We start from the raw sequence: 23,604 nt of genomic DNA, 5'->3' as shown, positions 1-23,604 counted from the left end.
CAGTTAGGTGTCGATCAGGCTGGCAGGGGAGTGGTTAGGGGGTGATCAGGCTGGCAGGCAGAAGCGGTTAGGGGCAATCAGGCAGGCAGGCAGGCAAGCAGTTGGGAGCCAGGAGTCCTGGATTGTGAGAGGAATGTCCAACTCCCCTCGAGGGGTCCCAGATTGGAGAAGGTGCAGGCTGGGCTGAAGGACACACACCCCTGTGCACAAATTTCGTGCACTGAGCCTCTAGTCCTATCTAATAAAAGAGAAACATGCAAATTGACCGTACCTCCGCTACGCTACCAGCCAATAGGAGTGAGTATGCAAATTAACCCAACCAAGATGGCAAGGCCCATAGCAGCCAGGTGGCACTGGGGCTGCCGGGGCAGATGGGAAACACAAACCCCACCATGGCCGCGCTGGGGCTGCGGGGGGCCGGATGGAAGACACACACCAGCAGGGAGGCTGGCACCCAGCAGCCCCAAACCCCGCCATGGCCGTGCTGGGTCTGCAGGGGGCTGGATCAGAGACACAAACCTGCAGGGAGGCCAGCACACAGCAGCCCAAGCCCCGCATGGCAGACCTGGGGCTGGGGGTGGGGGGATGGATTGGAGACACAAACCTGCAGGCCTGGCACCCAGCAGCCCCAAGGCCCAAGGCGGAGGCACTGGGGCTGCTGGGGGGGGGGGGGGTGGGGGAGGGCAGCAGAGACAAAAACCCGCAAGAAACCTGTGGAAAGGGAGATAAACTATCATAACTTTATCTCCCTTTCCACAAGTGAGAAAACTGACCCTGGTTTATTTAGTGATGTGGCCCACACCTTTCTACAAGCACAGGGTATGTTATGACCACTCCCAGGAAGGTCTGGTCAGAATACCGTCTCCAGGGAATAATGCTCCTGTGGCAAATCATCTAAGAGAGGAAACAAGCTTTTGTTGGGTTTATTCTGAAGGTCAGAGAACATGCCACCCCAACATATGCTGTGTTGTTATATTGATGATCTTGAGCTGCAGATGCTTGAAAAACAGCAAAGGCATGCAGAGGATTTCACTGAAGTCTCCTGATCTGCCTAAAATCAGATCCCCCTAAAGGAGCTTAAATGTCATAGGTCCCCTTGATGGGAGAAGTGTCATCAGGCAGAGAAGGCTGACTCCTGTCACAGGACAGGAGAGTAGAAGTTGACATAACACCCAAACTTTGTTACAAACTATTTCCCCCCGCCCCCATTCATCTTTCCTAAAAATCATTTACTCTCCTCTAAGAGGCCTACATCTCCCATCCCCTTTCCCTAGGAAGAAGGTATTTAAATCTGCATTCTAAGCCACCTTGGGGAGCTACTCATTTTTCCCTGGGATCTCCCACATATACACGAGGTACACATGTTAATGAACTTTTGTTTTTCTCTTGGTGATCTGTCTTTCATTACAAGGGCCTCCACTAAGAACTCAGAAAAGTAGAGGAAAACTATTTTTCCTCCTCCATAATTCTATCTCGGGAAATCAAGTCCCCAGCTGAACAATGAGGTTGGCTCAAGTACCAAGCAGTCTTGGCTGACGGGAAGGAAGCTTCTAGGGAGAAATCAATGATATTGGCATCAAAGTGGGACAGAGGGCACACGCATGGTTGCTGGTGGGAGTTTGAAGTGGTTCAAGATTTTTGGAGAATGATTTGGCAAATTTGATAGAAATGTTCAAGGTACATCCAAAAGTCTTCTTCTAGGAATCGCATCTGCTGAGATAAAGCACAAGCGCATAAGCCCTGGTCAGAACCCAGGATGCTACTGCGGGCTCCCCTTCCACGATAGGAAAACCTGGGAACAACCTGCATTTTTAGGACAAGGTGGCATCTATACTAATAAAAAGGTAATATGCTAATTAGAGTGAACATCTTCCGGACGACCTTCCGGATGTCCTTCTGGACATCCTTCCTGACAAAGCCATGTTGGCGGGGCCAAGGCAGAGGAGGTTAGAGGCAATCAGGCAGGCAGGGGAGTGCAGTTAGGGGGACCAAGCCAACAGGGGAGAGCACTTAGGGCAAAGAGGCTATCAGGCAGGTGAGCGGTTAGGAGCCAGAGGTCCTGAGGGGTCCCAGATTGGAGAGAGTGCAGGCCGAGCTGAGGGGACTCCCTTCCCGTGCACAAATTTCGTGCACCGGGCCTCCAGTATATATATATAAAAGGCCAATATGCTAAGTGTCCAACTGTCCAACCAGTCGCTATGACACACACTGACCACCAGGGGTGAGATGCTCAACACAGGAGCTGCCAAGCTGCAGTGACTTGGCAGCGGAGGTTCTCAGGTGATGCACCCCGAAACCAGAGAGGAGGGAACCCAATTCCTTGCAGGGCCATGTGATTAAACCTTCGGCTGTGGGTTATGTTGTTGCTGGTGCACTGTCGGCCCCAAATCTGGTTTACTGCACACCTGGTATGACAGAAACTTTGCAGAGTACCCTCTCACACTCTGGGACCCCTCAGGAGATGTTGGAGAGCCAGTTTTGGTCTGATCCCCCAAGACCAAGCTGAGGGACCCCACCTGTTGGAGAGACCTCACCCACTCCACAGATGTTGGAGAGGGACCACGGAAGGTTGGCTCCAGGGCATGTCCAGCCTTCTTGCCCAGTCCCGCCATGCCGGGCACCTTCTAATTAATTTCCTTTCAACGTGCACAAATCATGCACCAGGTCACTAGTGTTAGAATAAAGCATGATCTGTGGAAATCTTTTAACAGAATTGCCATTCTGAACATGAAAGTATTTCAATGCATGTGTAAAAGTATTTAAGAGATTATCTTTCAAGTGATTTAGACTAGGCAGGCTTTGATTACATTGGTAAGCCCAAGGAGAGTTTTCCGCTCTAGCTGAGGGTGTGTATTCTTCTTTAAATGTGCTTGCTGTAGCCTCTATTAAAAAATAGAAGCTCCTTGAGGTCTGGGGCTGTGTTTACTCCTGAAATTGTATTCCTGGTGGGCAGGATTACGGACCCAGTGGACTAGATGCACACTCAAATTCTGTCAACAGGTGGCAGCATTAATAATGTTTCCTTTTAGAAAGAATTGCAACCAAGTCTGGTATGGTTTTATTTTTACTAAAAGTAATCCTCAAAAGACATGCTTTCTAAATGGCTAGCATATTCCAGCTTCCTTAGATAACCTATTCTAAGTGCATATAGTCTATTAATTGTTGAGGAAGCCAGAAAACCCAATAGGCACCGTAAAATAGAGATCACATTTTAAACACAGAAAGCTTGTTTTCCTTCCCGTTAACTACACATGACACTGTTCCATCGCTTGATTTCTCACCAGGAGTATGAAAAACTGACCTCATGGTTCTGTACCAGTCTAGGCAATCCCCCATCTCACAACCCAGACGAGAAAAGCTGCTCTGTCCTGATTAATCAAACAGCCAATCCGCATTGAAAGCTAAAATTTTAGGCGGTTAAATTTCTCCCCAAATTTAGCATGCTCTATCAGGAATTATGGTTCCTACAGGTTGCATTTTTAGATACCACCACCATCACCATCACCCAAAAAAAGATTCACTAAGTGCAGGGAGATGTCACTAAGTTCCTGACTGGCGTTGCGTTCCCAGAAGTGCGGGCCACTGGGCCTTGGCACCTGCTCCTCTCAGCCATACCAAGCGCCCGAGGAGGGCAGCTGGTGCCACAGCAACAAGCTGTAGCGATGGACGGGAACAGAGAACTAGGAGGCTTCTGTTTTTCTAATTTGGAGTGCATTCACTCCAGAGGAAGGGTGCCGAGCCAGAGTCCACTGCCACATTCCCTCCACTTGATGAAAACAAAACGGCAATTCTGAAGGGCAACGTCCGCCTATGACTGGCAGCTTGTGGAAAGGCCACACAACATCAGGCCCCCTTCCTACCTTCATTAAGAACGAAATCTTACCATGGTGCTATGTGAAATAAGTTAGCCGGAGAAAGGCAAATACCATTATGATTTCACAGAGATGAGGAATCTAAAGAACAAAAGAAATGAACAAATAAAACAGAAACAGATTCATAGATACACAGAATAGACTGATGGTTGCTAGAGGAGAGGAGGTTTGGGGAACATGGTGAAAAGGGTGAAGGGATTGAGAAGTACAGATTGGTAGTTACAAGATAGTCATGGGGATGTAAAGAACAGCTACACACCTTAAACTATTAAAAAATAATACTAATTGTAAACTGTAATTGAAAAAATAAAGATCTGGGGCCAACAAGGAGGAGACCATCTATCTCTTCCCAGTTTGTTGGGAAAGCAAGAACCAAATTGCAAAGGCAAGCCATGGTTCATCCCAATTAATAACCGAGTGATTAGCTGAAGTTGAAAGCAGGCAGTTCAGTTATTCTTCCACAGTATTCTGCTGGGTTAGGGAAGGCTGCTTTCAACCAGAAGCCTCAATAGCAAGTTATAAGTAAATCCACCATTGGCCAGACCACTGTGGCCAATTCCTGACCAGGGCCTGTGCCTGGGTCATGCAGTGGGCAGCCAATGGATGTTGATGTTTTTCTCTCACTGATGTTTCTCACTCTCCTTCTCCCTTCCTCTCTGTCTAAACTCAATAAAAACATACATATTTCTTAAAAGTAATCACCATCAAAACCTGTGTTATGAAGGCCTTGTCTCTCATTTTATAATTACTTCATCTGTTTACAGAATATCTAAGACCTCCATATTCCACTTCATCCAGTTTTTATTGACAGATGGAGGGAAAAAAATAAGAAGCAGCTGTGCTCCATATGTTAGCAAACAGAGTTCAGGCTATACCATATCACTTTGTGAGTTCCACATTTCCATTGCACAGAGAGCCCTGGGACCCACTTCCGGCCCACTGAAACCTCCCTGAGACACCTGGCATTCCTCTCTACTAGACTCTAGAGTTTAGGGGATCTGTAATAAATGGGTCCTGCTCCAAAGGAGCTTGTAGGTTATGGCAAATAATTTTAAAACCTAGATATGCTATAATCACTATTACTGATCCACTGATAAAGAGAAGATAGATATTCCAGAAAATTTGTTTTTAAACCAAATGTCTGCCTCTTCAAAGTGGCTTAGTAAAATAAATAATGAATTCCTATGAGTTAGGCATTCCGGGGAAATTTCTAAATGGCACTGAGATCCTCTGACATCAGCATGGTTTTTCCTGTTTAAGGACGTAGGTGAATACTAGCTTATAACCTTTGCTTTTAAAGGCAGTATACTAAAATCATCTAACCCTTTTCCCAGTAAGGGAGAGGCGCACTGCATTAAGAAAGGATCTGTTGTCGGCAAATTCCTTCTTTAAAGGCTCTTCTGTTGAAGAATTCTGCTTGCTTGTTCTTCAAACATAAAGTCTCTGTAAACAAATGAGGGAAAGACTGGTCCCATTGTATCTAAGTTAACATAATAGGAATTTTAAATAATTTCACCATAGGCCCATATTTTTGCTCCAAGGAAAACACAGAAGCTGAGTACACACTACACAGGTTCAGTGACAGGCTACAGGTGCGACCTCTCTATCATCGGACACATATTTATCAGCCTTTCTATGTATCAAACACAGTTGTAGCCTTAGCCAGTTTGGCTCAGTGGATAGAGCATCAGCCTGCAGACTGAAGAGTCCAGGGTTTGATTCCAGTCAAGGGCACATGCAGGGTTGTGGGCTCAATCCCAGTAAGGGGCATGCAGGAGGCAGCTGATCAATGATTCTCTCTCATCATTGATGTGTCTATCTCTCTCTCCCTCTCTGAAATCAATAAAAAAAAAAGTATTTATAAAAAAAAAAAAAAAAGCAAACACTGTTGTAGGTACTGGCAATATGGCCATGCCAAAACAGACATAATCTGCTTTCTGAGGCCTACATTGGGAGTGAGGGTATAAGGAAGGTGGCCAACACCAAATATACATATAAATGTGAAATGTCATGTGATTGTAAGCTAAGAATAGAGGCAGCATGGGTAGATAGGATGGTACAGGAAGGGCTCTCTGAGATGGCCATATGTGAGTAGAGATCTGAACACAGCAATCCACGTGGATATCTGCACGCAGAGCACTGCAGGTAGAGGGCAGAGGACCTGCAAAGGCTCTGAAGCTTGCGCATGCACGGCACAGACAGGTAGAAAAATTACGAAGTAGCCATAAAATATGAACAAAGCTTTGCTCAACCCTGGCCTCACATAAAAGATCTGAACATGGTTGAAGGCAGAAGGAAACACAGAACAAAAATTTAAACAAAATATAATAAAAACAAAGAATATTCCAAGATATCCAATATGGATTTTTTTAAAAAGATATAATACAGGAGAACTTCCCTAAAGGGAACAAGCTGAATTGCAGATCAAAAGGACACACTGTGTAAAGGAAGAGGGGAACACTGGGGCATTCTGTAAGAAGAAACAATTCTTCAGGAAGTCTGTATAGAAAAAATATGCTATTCAAAATGGGGGGAGGCGAGGGTTAGACTGGCCCAAGGCTTCTACAGAGCAATAATTCAGGCCAGGAGCAGATGAAACAATGGCGACAAAGTTCTGAAGGACACAAGGACTGCTGAACAACAAAAAGACATTTTCAAACATACAAACTCATGACCATAACCCCTCATAAGCAAGGAGGGAAGGAAAGAGAAAAGGAAGGAAAAACTATCTTTAAAAATCCTGTCAATTAAGTGATGAAAAGTTTTGTCAAAAAGAAGTGCAGTTTCATTCACATAGAATTCCACACAATTCATTCATTTAAAGTGCACAATGCAATGATTTCTAGTAGTCACAGGTATATCACCAAGAAATTAATCAAAACAAAATGAACAGAGAAATGATGGGGGCAGGGGGATGGTCTGAGGGGGGTGGAGAACATGACAGAAAATTCATTTAAATTCTTTAAATGTAAGACTAAATAATGGAAAATTAAAAATACAGAAGAATAAATATTAACAACAAAGCCAACAAAAGTTGGGAGAGGAGAAGGTAGAAGAAAGTATATTAGGTACATGAGGTTACTGTTCACTGTAAAGAGACAATATCTCCTGTCTAAATTTGAATTGTAAAAATTAAAAATATATGTCTATCTCCTAACATTGATAATAATTATACACATACTCATATCTACCATTTGACCACCTACTACATTCCAGACTTGCAGCTGTTTATGCAGCATTTGCTCCTCCTGGACTATGAGGTCAGGACAAGTGCTTTTCTCTCCTCAGATGGACCAGTGCCAAGCATATCAGGACACACAAAATGTGCACTCAATTCACTTTTGATCTCAGAACCAAGTTTTTCTAGAGTATGCTCAAATATCTGGACACACATGTTTTCCATATGTCCCTTAATGCTTAGATAGTCATTCTCTCTGAAAAAACAGACCAAATAAACCAAGTCAGGATTGTCTACTATATTAAGATTGTTCCTCATCCCAAGGCAGAAATCAGATCAATCAAAAGAATTATATCGGTAATGGACATGGGATTAGGGTCTCAGAAGGGAATCCAACCAAATGAAGAAAAGACCTTGCTTTTCAATTAGATACTCTTGATCTCATATTGACAAAATTGGTAAAATCCAAGTTCATATAGTTTGGATTTAAATCAAAGAAATAAAAGATGACCCTCACTGCCTAGGGTAGCTCAAAGGTTGAATCACTACTAGATTCTAATTCCAAGAGGGCCAGGTCCTGCCCATCCTTTTGCTGTACTGTGATGTCTGGGCACTTAGACTAATTATACACACATCCACTTTGTCATTTTCACCAAGAATACTATGTCTTTCTTGAAAAAATATTTCCACTAATCTCTCAGAACAGATGCCATCTGTGGCATGATTGGCTGCATACATCATCAGGAGCTCCTGATGAGCCTACTCTACCTCTAGTGTCTCTCCAATAATTTTCCCTCTTTTTTTCTTCACTGACACCATCCCACTGCAAAGTCAGACGTGGCTATATTCGATTCACTTTAGCAATACCCAGGATGTAACAGGTATTTATCTCTTTAGGTGTGTATAAAAAATGTTTGAGGAACGAACAGAACTACAGTGCGGGGCGAGTCATGAGTGTGTCAGAAGGACAAGCCTGGTGAGCGACCAACGATTTTGATTGTTCAATCTCTGCTTGGCAGAGCCATAACTGCCACAGTACCCTAGCAGAGTCCCATCAATTCTATGACTACTCTCTATTCTCCAGGAACCATTCCAATTTCTTCCAATCTTCCATTCAGCATTCAGAGTATCAGAGTATACATCATTGCCTTAACAATGACCTTGGATACAAAGGTTGGGGGGGGGGGAGGTGGAAGTAGAAGTGGGTATAGGGAGGATAAATGGTGATGGGGAAAAAAGATACAAAGGTTATCTGATAATATTATTTTTCAGGACTACACATTTGAAAGAAAATGAGTAACATAATGTATTGCCCTCATACACATGCGTGCACGCACACAAACACACACAGAGTGAGAGTGACAAAGAGAAAGCCTGATGCTTTCTGTTGTTGTTGTTGTTCAATGACCTTCCAAATAAACCTATCATAGTTTCTTCTTGAAAGAGACCCTACATTCACAAAGGCAACAGAAAAACAATTGCCCTTGGCATTTCTTCAAAGATATGATTCAGGAGTTATGTGATTATCGGCTTTTTTTCTGTAGGCATATGTTGCCCAGTGGGATCTGACACTCTTCAGAGTATCTGATTCAGAAAGAAAAATATGGAGGGGATAAAGTCAGAGCAGTTATGTAAAGCATAGTAAAACACATTTGCAAAGCCAGAACAAAATACTCCAGGTCCAGCACCAGTGCTGGCCTTTATTTAGATACCCAGGACTCAGAGTGAGTATGTACCCTGGAATAGTTCAGGTCTGAGGTCACCTAACCTCAGGGAAAACAAATACACACAAAACACTGCACACATTCAAGCAGCTCAGACGTCTGCTTTAGGGAAAAAAAAAAAAAAAATTCCAGAATTCCTACGGAAAGCACCAGAAAGCAACACTGCTCAGCACAAAAAACATATGGAGCAGGCAACCATGGACCGAATGAGGACTCTCATTCTAAAGCTATCTTCTTCTCCACTGAAAAGGCTTTAAGTTATATTCCACTTATAATTCCTAACTTTAAGTCTGCTTTCTGTGACACCAAACTTTGACAACAAATTTAAAATATTTGGTCACTACACCTAAAATCATCTGGCAGACAATTCTGGTATATCTTGCTACCTGGAGATCAATTAGGACTACTGTTTAAATGCACAGGATGGCATTCAAGTTTAGAAATGAAACGTGCCTAATACCAACAAACCTCCCTACCAGCCCACCTTATTGCCAGCCCTCTTTTAAAAAGTAAAGAATTTGTATTTGTTTTAAAGAGCTGGTTATTATTCCCTAGTTTCTATTTCACCTTAAGATCACCTAGTAAGCAGGAAATACCTTTTCTATGAAACTAAAAAACACTTGGTTTTATAACAAATTTAGAAATCTTGTGCATTACATTCCTCTGGTAGAATATTTTTCTTAAAAATTAAACTATTTTTTAAATACTGCTCTCACACTTTTAACTTCCAGGGAAATTATAGGGAAAAAGGAGGGGGAAAACCCACACATATATACACATATTAATGCATAAAAGAATGTTTCTTACCCAAGTGGGAAGTACACTGTGAAGGTGAGGTGGTGCTGAACTTTTTTTAGTAAGGACACAGCTGACCAAACCACGGAGCATTCACCACCCCCATCATCCAACCAACACCCTCGCTGTTCCCCTGGCTTGCAGCCACTGGACTCATTTCCACCCACCATTTGCAGGATGCCTCTCTTCAGCCATATGGACCAAGATGATGAGTCATCTATCATCCAGAATTTTTCGCTTGACCTTTCCACACCCAATCACCTTCCGCGCACTCGACAGGCACATCTCGGCAGAGAACGTGCCCTGCACCCCGGAGTTTAAGGCTGAACACAAGAACTCGGCATTCCTGACACTCCTCACTTTGCCAAATGGATTTATTCCAGAGCTTTACAGAAAAATCACAACTGAAAAAGTGACCAGATGGGGTGTTCAAGGAGAAACATACAAACGAATTCAGTTAGGAGACTGACATACTTGATTAAAAACAGACCTAGGATGTAAAAGAACTTCAGTTTTTTTACCCTGAGAGGAAGTTATGGCAAAAGCAAAGCATTGAGAAGACACATAAAACACTCCATAGCTGAACTGACTTTTTGACTTCACATAGCTAAATGTTTTTAAATCTACATTCGAACTTAATACTTCAGGAAGTCACCACGAAATATCAGGAATAAATAATAACAGCAGAATCTCATACTTATATAGCACTTATTATATGCAAACATTCTTCTAAGTACTTGGCATATATTCACTCACTTGATCCTTCCAAACCCTTTGCTAATCTGTTTTCCATGCAGAATAGGATGCGGAGGCCAGGTATCTTGCCCAAGGTCACACACACCACCAGTAAGTGAAAGAGCTGAGATTTGAAATGAGCAGTCTGGTATAACCTGGGGTTAATTATTACACTGACCACCTTCCCAAAAAACCTGTACTACAGATGATACCCTTTTAAAACAGATTTTTTTAAGTTTACTAAAAAAGTTCGCTTTATACGTTGAGAAGCCTTACATTAAAGAATTTAAACTCAGGAAATTACTGTTAGGTGGTGGTGAAGCTAAGTTTATCAGTCATGGCAAATACCTACCCAAGAAGTATTGGAGGGCTAACTCTTGTGAGTTAAATGTATAGCGTCTGGAGAAATTAACCTGGCTGAAGAAGTGATGATAGCCAAGAAACTCAGAAGGCTTGGAAGACAATAAAAGAAAACCCAGGGTTGTGGTACCTAACACCAGTCACAATGCTATCAATTCTTCCTGTTCAATCTCTTCCCCCAAATAACATCTCCTTTCCATCACATTGCTATTGCTTAAATTCAGACCTTCAACATCCCTTGGTTTAACTATTCTACCAATCTCTTACTTGGCTTCTAGTCACCACCACCTCCCTGCCCAAGCACCTAATCCCTCCTCTGCTGCTAAGCAAACAGTCTTTCTGAGACACAAATCTAATGTCATATGTGCAAGGGGGGCAGCTGATCAGTGATTCCCTCTCATCATTGATGTTTTTATCTCTCCCTTCCTTTCTGAAATCAATAAATATCCTATATAATAAAGAAGTAATATGCAAATTGACCATCACTCCAACACACAAGATGGCCACCCCCATGTGGTCAAAGATGGCTGTCCCCATGAGGACACAAGATGGCCACCACAAGATGGCTGGCAGGGGAGGGCAGTTGTGGGTAATCAGGCCTGCAGGGGAGTACAGTTGGGGGGACCCAGGACTGCAGGGGAGGGCAGGTGGGGGCAGTTAGGGGTGACCGGGCTAGCAGTGGAGGGCAGTGGGGGTGACCAGGCCTGCAGGGGAGGGCAGTTGGGGGGGACCAGACCTGTAGGGGAGGGCAATTGGGAGGGACCAGGCCTGCAGGGGAGGGAAGTTGGGGGCAACCAGGCCTGCAGGGGAGGGCAGTTAGGGTGTGACCAGGCTGGCAAGGGAGGGAAGTTAGGGGTGACTGAGCCAGCAGGGGAGGGCAGTTGGGGGCAACTAGGCCTCAGGGGAGGACAGTTGAGGGGACCAGGCCTGCAGGGGAGGGCAGTTGGGGGGGGGACCAGGCCTGCAGGGGAGGGCAGTTGGGAGGGACCAGGCCTGCAGGGGAGGACAGTTGGGGGCAATAGGGCCGGCAGTCAGGCGAGCGGTTGGGAGCAAGAAGTCCTGGATTGTGAGAGGGATTTCCCAGATTGGAGAGGGTGCAGGCTGGGCTGAGGGACACACCCACACCCCGTGGACGAATTTCATGCACCGGGCCTCTAGTATCTATACTAATAAAAGAGAAACATGCAAATTGACTGTACCTCCACTATGCCCACAAGCCATGCCCACCAGCCAATCAGGAGTGAGTATGCAAATTAACCCAACCAAGATGGCTACGGCCATGGAGTGAGCAGGAGGCTTGGGTTTCCCCAGCAATGGAGGAGGCCAAGCTTCCCGCCTGCTCTGGCCAGCCCTGTCCTCCACTCAAGGTTACAAAGTTTCAATTATAGAAGATAAATAAATCCCAACAAAAATGGCTGCATCCACAGAGTGAGCAGGAGGCTTGGGTTTCACGGGCGATGAAGGAAGCCAAGCTTCCCATCCTGGCCAGCCCTGTCCTCCGCTCAAGGCTACAAAGTTTCAATTATAGAAGATAAATAAACCCCAACAAAAATGGCGGCAGCCACAGAACTGGATAGAGCAGGAGGCTTGAGTTGCCCCCAGCGATGGAGGAAGCCAAGCTTCCTGCAGCCCTGGCCTCTGCTCAAGGCTACAAAGTTTTAATTATAGAAGATAAACAAATCCCAGATACCAGGGCCTCTGCTTGGGTCGCCGGGGGGGCGTGGCCAGCCTGCAAACCACCACAGGCCCCTCACCCAGGCCGCCCCATGCCCCAAGGGGACCCCATCCCTGATCTGGGACACCCTTCAGGGCAAACCAGCCGGCCCCCACCCATGCACCAGGCCTCTATCTTTTCTAATAAAAGAGTAATATGCAAATTGACCATCACTCCAACACACAAGATGGCTGCCCCCATGTGGACATAAGATGGCCACCACAAGATGGCCAGCAGGGGAGGGCAGTTGGGAGGAACCAGGCCAGCAGGGGAGTGCAGATGGGAGGGACCAGGTCTGCAAGGGAGGGCAGTTGGGGGCAATCAAGCCTGCAGGTGAGGGCAGGTGACCAGGCCTGCAGGGAAGGGCAGTTGGGGGGGACCCATGCCTGCAGGGGAGGGCAGTTAAGGGTAACCAGGCCTGCAGGGGAGGGCAGTTAGGGGCAATCAGGCTGGCAGGGGAGCAGTTAGGCATCAATCAGGCTGGCAGGGAGTGGTTAGGGGGTGATCAGGCTGGCAGGCAGAAGCAGTTAGGGGCAATCAGGAAGGCAGGCAGGCAAGCAGTCCTGGATTGTGAGAGGGATTTCCAACTGCCCGTTTAGGCTCGATCCTACCGGGATCAGGCCTAAACGGGCAGTGGGACATCCCTCGAGGGGTCTCAGATTGGAGAGGGTGCAAGCTGGGCTGAGGGACACCCCCCCATGCACGAATTTCGTGCACCAGGCCTCTAGTATGTGTGTATGTGTGTGTATATATATATGTGTGTGTGTGAACAAATCCTATGGGTGTTGGGAATGAGGCAGGAGATTCTAGGGTCAAATAAAATTAAAAAATACCTTATGATGTCTCCTTCTATGAAGCATTAAATTACATGATTATATTGAAAGTTTGGCAAGCCCTAGCCAGTTTGGCTCAGTGGACAGAAGGTTGGCCTGTGGACTGAAGGGCCCCAGGTTAGATTCCAGTCAAGGGCAGGCTCCTCCCCCACCCAGGCCCTGATCGTGGCATGTGCAGGAGGCAACCCATCAATGTGTTTCTCTCACATCAATATTTCTCTCTGTCTTTCCCTTTCTTCCACTCTCTCTAAAAATCAATGGAAAAATATCCTCCAGTGAGGAATAAAAAAGAAAATAAGTTTGGCAAAATCCTGAAGTAAAGGAAACTGGTTAACTTTGACACTACTAGAAATTCTGGACAGGTAATGAAACCCTGTAAGTGTTCAGAATAATTCTTGACACACAGTGTTAGCAATTAATATTTAAACTGACATTTTCTAAATATATTTGAACACAAAGTCTGTTTTCTGGTCTAGCCATTAAAAGCACTGCATGCTATATACTTTGAGAAACAATGTCATAGAATAAATATTCCACCATATCAGTCATTTTAGAGGTTTGTGGCTCTAGACTTTAACTGAAATACAGGCAACCTAATAGTTTGAATGTGGGACAATTCCTCTGGTTTCTCTGTAGCTGGCAAACAAGGTTTCAACTGTCAGCTTCCCGAGGTTTCAGTTTCACCAAATTAAGACAGAAATGTGTGCACTGTGTGAACTAGACAAAAACAGCCCTGCAGTGGAAAGAAGTTTGTTAGAGCTAAATTTCACAATCCATATTTTGTTCATAGAAAGCAGTATGTTCATCAGCAAACTTAAAGTAGAAGATTCTGAATTCCAGCTTGTTAAAGTACAAAATTGTGCAGTATTTTGTGTGTGTGAGCATCTGTATGTATTTTCTTAGGTGAAATATCATAGTTGTCATCAAGGGATCCATAATGCCTAAAAAGGTCAGGAACCACTCAGTTTTCAGATAGGTCCATGTATTGTTTAAATACATATTAAAAATCAAACAGTACCAGGGCGTATGTATACATGGTGAAAAGTCAGTCTCCCAATCCTAATACTTACCCAGAGTCAACCACGGTTACCAGCTTTTTATATCCCAAAGATAGTTTATGCATGTGTTTCTAAGTATATACAGTAATATTATGCCATCCCTTTATTTTTGCATAAATAATACTCAATGTATGCTATACTATAACTAGCTTTGTTCACTTGGCAATTTACGTTGAGATCTATTCATATTATAACATAGGTACGTACCAAATATGAGACATTCCTATGATATTTAGTTACCAATGTCTTGCTCTTTATAAATAACTAGAGGCCTGGTGCATGAAATTTGTGCACGGGGAGGGGGGGAGGGGTCCTCTCAGCCCAGCCTGGACCCTCTCCAATCCGGACCCCTCTGGGGATGTCTGACTAAATCGGGCCGAAACTGGCAGTCTGATATCCCTCTCACAATCCAGGACCGCTGGTTCCTAACTGCTCACCTGCCTGCCTGCCTGATTGCCCCTAATTCCCCCTCCCTGCCAGCCTGATCACCCCTAACTGCCTCTGCCTGCCCCCCCTGCTGGCCTGGTCACCCCCAACTGTCCCCCTCTGCCAGCCTGGTCACCCCTAACTGCCCCTCCACCGGCCCGGTTGCCTCTTAATGCCCCACCTGCAGGCCTGGTTGCCCCCAACTGCACCCCTACTGGCCTGGTCACCACCAACTGCACCCCCCCACTGACCGCGTCACTCCCAACTGCCCCCCCCCCCCGCCAGCCTGGTCGCTCCCAACTGTCCCCCCCGCCGGCCTGGTCACCCCCAATTGCCCCCCTGCTAGACTGGTTGCCCCTCACTGCTCCCATCTGCTGGCTTGGTCACCCCTAACTGCCGCCCCCCCACTGGCCTGGTTGCCCCTCACTGCTGCCCTGCTGGCATGGTTGCCCCTCACTGCCCCCCTGCTGACATGGTTGCTACTCACTGTCCCCCCGGACGGCCTGGTCACCCCTCACTCCCCCCCCCCCCCCCGCCGACCTGGTCACCCCCAACTGCCAGCCTGGTTGCCCCTCACTGTCCCCCTCTGCTGGCTGGGTCACCCCTCACTGCCCCCCCCTCACCTGCCTGGTTGCCCCCAACTGCCCCCCTGCCGGCCTGGTCGCCCCATGCAGCCTGCTGGTCAGTCGCTTGGTCATCCCTTGCTAACCCCCGTCAGCCTTGTCGCCCCACGCAGCCTGCTGTTCGGTTGTTACTGTAAGGGCATCATGACCAATTTGCATACTACCCTTTTATTAGTATAGATACTGAAAATAAACATCCTTAAAGCTGTATCTTTAGGCAAGAAATCTAGCAAAGAACTGCTGAAACAAAAAGTATAAAGTCTGTTAAACTATCTTCCAAAGGTTGTGCATTGTATACTCAATACTTATTTCCCATATACTCAATACAAGATTTTCAAATTTTCTATCTTTGTTAATCTGACAGGTGAAAAATGGTAACTCCTGGCTTAAATTTTTGTGGCCTATTATGAATGAAAGAACCTCTGGTTTCAGATATACTTATAACAACTTCATCATGGAAAGAAAAGGCATCATCAAACTGGAACAATAACGGAATTCTATTAGGAACAAGCTATTCCCAGAAATCCATCTTACCCACGGGTCCCACTCACCATCTAGCAGCCAGTGCTGATCCTGTCGGTTCTCCAGCTCTGACAGCATCATGCGTGTGATCACGTGGTCTGGAACCAAGCGGCCTTTCTCTATGTACTGCTTTGCCACATCACCAACTTCTGTTAAAAAGGCCGGGAAAAGAGATTCTCAGAAAAAGCTTCAAAAATAAAAATAAAAATCTTACAAATTCTTTTTGGACAATTTTGCCTTCTCTCCCATTCCTCCTGGTTCATTTGGGGGCAGGGGGGAGGTTTTGGAGTAAAGTTTTAAATATTGCTTCAGTAATGGTGGTACCATCTCCTCCCTCTTGCCTCCCAAAGAATTATAAAAGCAGCTCTTGAAGAAATAAACATAAAAGAACATAAATTAGACATAACATGAAAATAAGAGTAGGAAACAAAATTGGAGTCTGGAAAGAGGGTGGTACACAAAAGGCCAGGAAGGAGTCCTGGCGACTCCCTGAAGGTGAGCCAGAAACTGGATACTGAGCCTCCCAACAAGTTATGGTAACAAGGAAAAGTGATCAACCACACGACATAGTATATAGAAGACTGAAGGAAGCTGTGAAGCACAACCATTCCTTAGAGACCAAAGGAAAAACATTTCCACTGTTCTTCTAGAAAGAATGCTGGATAGTATACACAACAGGTCTCTATCTTTTCCAGAGACTCAGAATAAGCAAATAGCGCCTTGCTGACGTAATTGTAAAAGAAATTAACTCAGTGTTATCAGTGGAATGCCGAGTTCATAAAAGAATGAAAAATTTTTAATTATTTTCAGGAAAAAATGCTTCTATCTTAATTTAAAATAACAATGCCTTAGTTGTAGAAGTTGTGAGTTAGATTCAGCAGAATAAATGATCAGTTTAAATTGGTTAAATTTCTAGGCACTGAGTTTTTATTTAACCAAGATGAAGTCATCTGCTCTCCAGGGAACTGTTGGTGAACCATGAGGAGTCACATTCTCCACAAGCCAATGAAGTTTTTTTGTTGTTGTTGTTGTTGTTTTTTGTTTTTTTTTAAATATATTTTTATTGATTTTTTACAGAGAGGAAGGAAGAGGGATAGATAGTCAGAAACATCGATGAGAGAGAAACATCGATCAGTTGCCTCTTGCACACCTCCCACTGGGGATGTGCCCGCAACCAAGTTACATGCCCTTGACCGGAATCGAACCTGGGACCTTTCAGTCCGCAGGCTGACGCTCTATCCACTGAGCCAAACCGGTTTTGGCAAGCCAATGAAGTTTATAGAAACATAAAGCAGCATTATATTACTGAGGGTGTGGGGAGAGAGCTCAAGAATCATTTTCCCCCACCTTCACCTTGAATTTAAGGTAGAGCCTTTCCTTCTCAAGGCTGAGTCTACTCCTAACTCCAACTTCCACACTAAAACATGAGCTGTGAAGAGCTCCATATCACTCCTACTGGACCAAAGTAGCCCAGTTAGGCCCCAGGAGATGCGTATTCAATAACTCCCTGAAGAAGCAGAACACAAGCACATTCCTGAATGTGGCTGAACATGAATGGGAAAATATTGATTGATTACATACTACGTAACAGGTAATATTCTAGAGAGGTGGCAGTAAAGAAAAGTACTGATATTTAAGCAGTATTAATTTCCTTAAGAGCAACACTAGTGATCATTAACTTAATACATACTATGTTCCTTTAAGTATTGTATGTGTCATTTCATTTCATCCTCATATATCCTCACCTTCACCTGGGAGGTAACAGCCATTTTTTATGACAGCTTTTTGAGACATAACACACACCACAACATTCACCATTTTATAATGTATAGCTCAGTGGGTTTTTTTTTTTAATATATTTTATTGATTTTTTGCAGAGAGGAAGGGAGAGGGATAGAGAGTTAGAAACATTGATGGGAGAGAAACATCGATCAGCTGCCTCCTGCACACCTCCTACTGGGGATGTGCCCGCAACCAAGGTACATGCCCTTGACTGGAATCGAACCTGGGACCCCTCAGTCCGCAGGCCGACGCTCTATCCACTGAGCCAAACCGGTCAGGGCCTCAGTGGTTTTTAATACATTCTCAGTGTTGTGCAATCATCACCACTACCTAATTCCAGAACATTTTTATCAACCCATTAGCAGTCACTCCCCATCTCCTCCTCCTGATAGCATGTGGCAACTACTAACCTGCATTCTGTCTTTAAAGATTGGCCTATCCTGCACATCTCATATAAACAGAATCACACAACATGTGGTACGTTGTGTCTGGTTTCTTTCACTTAGCAAATGATTTCAAGGTTCACTCATGGTGTAGCATGTATCAGTACTTTATTCATCTTTATGGCCAAATACTATTATTCCATTGTACTGATAGAACATACTTTGTTTAGCTATTTGTTCACTGAGGAACATTTGGGTTGTTTGTTTCCACTTCAGGGCTATGGTGAATAATGCGGCAATGAACATTCGTGCACAAGTCTTGGTCTGAACAGTGCTTTCAGTTCTCTTGAGTAATACCTGTAGGGTATGTATGTTCTGTATCTGAAAAAAATCACTTACATAGTAGGCTTGGAATAACTGACAAGTTTGGTGCTGTCCTACTCTGCAATGGTCAGGCCAACCAGCCCCAGAGCCCTATTCTTAGTCCCATCCAACAAACCTTAAGGTAGATATAAACAAGTACACATCTTCCAAGGTGAGAGACCAAGATGTGAAATGGCTCCAGACATCCCATGAGGAAAGAGTAGGTAGCAGCTTCTTTGGAAAAGAGAAGACCCAGAGAAGGAGATGATAACATTTTACCCATGAGCTAATACTTGATACATGAGAAAGGCATTATTTTATTTAAAGCCTAGGATTTAGAATTAGGACTAGTAGTGGGAATTTCAAGTGATTCAAAAAAATTGCCTAAGTCTCCATTCAGACACTCAAACACCGCCTGGGAAGGGATACTGTAGAGGGGTTCTGACAACTGGACTCGGGATTGGACGACATGGTTTTTCAACTATTTTGGGCAGCCTTGGCTCTTCTCAGGCAGGATAGGTATGTCCTCAATCTGATTCCAAAATCAACCTTCCACCACATTTCTCAATCCCCACCATGAAAACCTGCAAAGGTCAACAGCCAGAGCAAAATGGATTTAATAATATATCTACATCTGAATGAAGACCTTGCTCAACAGCAAACAGAAATACAACGTGGGTCAGAAGACAGAGGCCCATTCTGGAAAACATGACTTTCACCTGCCCAGGTCAGTTTGCTGGGAAGAAAAGCAATATTAAGTGCTAATGCTAGCACGTTTGGATACAACACATGGCTGCTCCAATTTTTCAGGTAGAATTCCAAAGAAAGGCTGCGGACAAGCACACATTGTCTTTTTGTTCTGATCGCCTATAAATTAAGGGCAACCTGGACAGAGCTGGAGAAGTGTTCACAAAGCAGCAAATTCCCCAAGATGACTAGCCAAATCATCAGAAACAGATAACAACTCAATGTCCTTTTATTTTCTTTTTAAGTATTTTTATTGATTTTAGAGGAAGGGAGAGAGAGACAGAAACATCAATGATGAAAGAGAATCACTGAATCATTGATCGGCTCCTCCTATAACTCCCACACCGGGGATCAAACCCACAACTCGGGCAGGCGCCCTGTCGACGCTCAACCACTGAGCCATGCTGGCTGGGCTCAATGACCTTTTAATTGTTCATGCCAGAAAACACTGAGAATAAAAGAACCCTGTAAAAACAGCTTGATTCCTTCATAAGGCTGCCTAAAACCAGGAGAAACCATTGCCACTCCCAGTATCAGCCCTTCTTCAAAAGGTCATTGAAAATGCCAAAGCACACACACGCACCATCTGAGGAGTGGTCAAAATGAACTATGGCTTTGTGATTCTGCCAGCTACAAGTTCTTTATCCCCCCACTCTTAAGAATATTTTGACACTGAAGTAGTTACTTGAAAAAGATTAATAAAACAAAGAAAAACATTCTATAAATTATTTATCCTTGATATCACTTTGATGAATCTCTTTGGGTTAAAAAAAAAATAAGCTGCCGAAACCGGTTTGGCTCAGTGGATAGAGCGTCGGCCTGCGGACTGAGGGGTCCCGGGTTCGATTCCGGTCAAGGGCATGTACCTTGGTTGCGGGCACATCCCCAGTGGGGGGTGTGCAGGAGGCAGCTGATCGATGTTTCTCTCTCATCGATGTTTCTAACTCTCTATCCCTCTCCCTTCCTCTCTGTAAAAAAATCAATAAAATATATTTTAAAAAAATAAATAAATAAATAAGCTTCAAAAAAATCTTGGTTAAGAGATTGATACCAAGGGCCTTTAGAGGTGAGAGTTATGGAAGAAACTCCTAATTTTAGGGGGTGGGGGGTTTTGGCACTTAACTCAATGACTCATTTCGGATGTCCAGTATCCACCCTTCAGTTGGCCTTGCTTAAAAGCAGGCTTTCTTTTCCTTCATGACAAAAAGACATGGTCTTAAATCATTCCGTGACACTTGCTATTGGTAGGTATGAAGAACATTCTGAGTCATACTTCCTGGGTTCAAATTCTGACACTGCCATGTAAAGGCTTTTAAGACTTTGATCACATTGTGTGTTTTTGCCTTCATCTATAAATCAGTTTCTTCATCTATAATAGGAAATACCACCACCTACGATTGTTTTAAAAGTTGTATGTGGTTAATATGTGGTAAAGGATTTGGAATAATGCCCCTTTGCAAATTTCATTCAAGGATATGGAGATCGTAATTTGCTCGTATATGGCAGGTGTTATTCTCAGTAGTTTATATATATGAACTCATTTAATCCTAAGATCTAGGAAGTCGATGTTATTATTTTTCCCATTTCATACATCAACTGAAGCACAGAGGTCAAGTAACTTGCCCAAAGTAATTCAGCTAATAAATGGTGGAAACAGAACTCAAACTCAAGCAGACTAGTCCCAGAGTTCCTTTCCTTTACCACTAGTCACACTACATTATCTCTGAATGTTTGTGAGCATATCCTTGAACACAAGCACTTTGAATGTTAAGAGTACATTTGTGATTTATAAGAAATATATATGGTTCAAAGTAAGGCTCAGAGCTCCCCAACGCCTTGGAATTTCCCGAGTGATAAGAGCAATGGGAGCATCTTTCATTAATATTTGGTTTCTTGTCCTTAGTTCCTGAAAATGTGCCAGAGCCCTAAAAGTGAAATGATGTCTTGTTATTCATAATAAGCCCCATTCCCACAATTGGGTTTATAATAATGGGGTGACTGTTGGAAAGCACCTAAGGGTGGGCACTGGTTGCCAGAGGAGCAACCATGAATAGAGGGGTATACTTTCACTCCCACCCCCTGACCTCCTGGAAGGGGAGAGGCCAATGAGTCAATGAGTAATGCCTATGCAATATGCCTTCATAAAAAAAAAAGAAAGAAAAAAAAGAGGGGGTTCAGAGAGCTTCCAGGCTAGGGAACCACAACACTTCAACATGCCAAACCCCAAACTCCATGAGGACAAAAGCTCCTTTGTTCAGCACCTTACTCTCTGTATCTCTTCATCTCACTGCTGATTTGTATCCTTTAATATATTCTGTAATAAACTGATAATCTAGTAGGTAAATGGGTTTCCTTAATTCTGTGAGCTGGTCTCGCAGCAAAACCCAAGGCAGAAGTCGTGGGAATCTCTGATTTATACTCAGGTCAGAAGCACAGGTGACCAACTGGCCTGACAATCTGAACGAGAGGGTGAACTTACAGGACTGAACCCTTTAACCTATGGCCGTGGTCGGCAAACCGTGGCTCGCGAGCCACATGTGGCTCTTTGGCCCCTTGAGTGTGACTCTTCCACAAAATACCATGGTCTGGGCGAGTCTATTTTGAAGAAGTGGCGTTAGAAGAAGTTTAAGTTTAAAAAATTTGGCTCTCAAAAGAAATTTCAATCGTTGTACTGTTGATATTTGGCTCTGTTGACTAATGAGTTTGCCAACCACTGACCTATGGGATCTGACCCTGGCTCCAGACAGACAATGTCAGAATTGAGTTGAAATGTAAGACACCGGAGAAACCAAGATGGCGGCATAGGTAAACACCTAAACTGCTGCCTCGCACAACAATTTCAAAACTACAACTAAAAGACAGAACGGACACCATCCAGAACCGCAGGAAAGCTGACTGAGTGAAAATTCTACAACTAGAAGGAAGGAGAAAAGCTCACAGAGAATTGGAGGTACGGCAAAGGGTCTTTGTGCGCGCAGAGAGGAAGGGCGGCGGAGTGCCTGGCTGGCTTTCTCTGGCGGAAGGGGGAAGGGAGCCCCCGACCGCATTGAACCCCAGTTCTGACTGCACTGAACACCTATTCCGGGCGAGCCCCTGGGGACCCACGCTCTTGTGGGGGGAGTCTGGACTCTCGGGCGGAGACTCGGGAGCCGGGGAAGGCGGAAGACTGAAAGTCCGCTCGCGCCAGTGCACACAAAGGCTGCGGGAGGCTGCCACAGGCTTTCCCTAGCGGAAGGGAGTGAGAGGCTCCTGACGGCACAAAACCCCAGTTCTGACTGAAGTGAGCCCCAGTTCTGACTGCAGTGAACCCCAGTTCCAGGCGAGCCCCCGGGGACCCACGCTCTTGTGGGGGGAGTCTGGACTCTCGGGCGGAGACTCGGGAGCCGGGGAAGGCGGAAGACTGAAAGTCTGCTCGCGCCAGTGTGCACAAAGGCTGCGGAGGCTGCCACAGGCTTTCCCTAGCAGAAGGGAGTCAGAGGCTCCTGACGGCACTGAACACCGGTTCTGACTGAAGTGAGCCCCAGTTCTGACTGCAGTGAACCCCAGTTCCAGGCGAGCCCCCGGAGACCCACGCTCTTGTGGGGGGAGTCTGGACTCTCGGGCGGAGAATCGGGAGCCGGGAAGGCAGAGGACTGAAGGCACACACGTGCTAGCAAGGGCAAGGCTGATGGGAAGCCAAGACTGAGACTCCACCCCATCCAAGCTGAGCACAGAGGCTATTGCAATTTGGCAAGTCTAATCCTATAAGGCTGTCTCCAGCACCGGACTTCTCCCAGCATAGACACAGCTGATCCTTACAGCCAACTGGCCTGGAGGTCAATTCTTCCCAGTGATACCAACAACAATAAAGACTTAATTACAACAAGGCTGTACACACAGTCCACAAAGGGGTGCACCAAGAGTGTCCACCTCAGGTTAACTGGGGAGGCAGACCCACTGGGCCAAATTCGAAACCTAGCACACAAATCTACCAACTCAGGGAAGCAGTGAAAATGCGGCGTCTAAGAATCAGATCACAAACGAAAGAAATGGAGGAAAACAAACGACTGGATATAGAATTCAAAACCACGGTTATAAGGCTTTTTAAGAATATCCTAGAAAAGGCCGATAAATATAACGAGACCCTCGAAGATATGAAAAAGGACCAACTAGAAATTAAACATACACTGACTGAAATAAAAAATATTATACAGAGACCCAGAAACAGAATAGAGGAACACAAGAATCAAGTCAAAGAATTGAAATACAAAGAAGCAAAAAACACTCAACCGAAAAAGCAAAAAGCAAAAAAAAAAATCCAAAAAGTTGAAGATAATGTAAGAAGACTCTGGGACAACTTCAAGCATACCAACATCAGAATTATGGGGGTGCCAGAAGAAGAGAGAGAGCAAGATACTGAAAACCTATTTGAAGAAATAATGACCGAAAACTTCCCCCACCTGGTGAAAGAAATAGACTTACAAGTCCAGGAAGCCCACAGAACCCCAAA

General features: G+C 44.8%; 1 protein-coding gene across 3 annotated transcripts in view; it reads right to left on the bottom strand.

Moving 5' to 3' along the window:
* The window catches only part of AK4 (adenylate kinase 4), a 67,443-nt gene that overhangs the window by 17,142 nt on the left and 26,697 nt on the right, over positions 1–23,604 (bottom strand). For all 3 annotated transcript variants that reach the window (XM_080657422.1, XM_080657423.1, XM_080657424.1), the window contains exon 3: positions 15,870–15,989. In XM_080657422.1, coding sequence (XP_080513548.1) covers positions 15,870–15,989 — 120 coding nt within the window. The remainder of the gene's footprint in view (positions 1–15,869; positions 15,990–23,604) is intronic.

The sequence above is a fragment of the Plecotus auritus genome (genome assembly GCF_963455305.1).
Source record: "Plecotus auritus genome assembly, chromosome: 2".
NCBI lineage: Eukaryota > Metazoa > Chordata > Mammalia > Chiroptera > Vespertilionidae > Plecotus > Plecotus auritus.
This window is presented reverse-complemented; position numbering and strand designations above follow the sequence as displayed.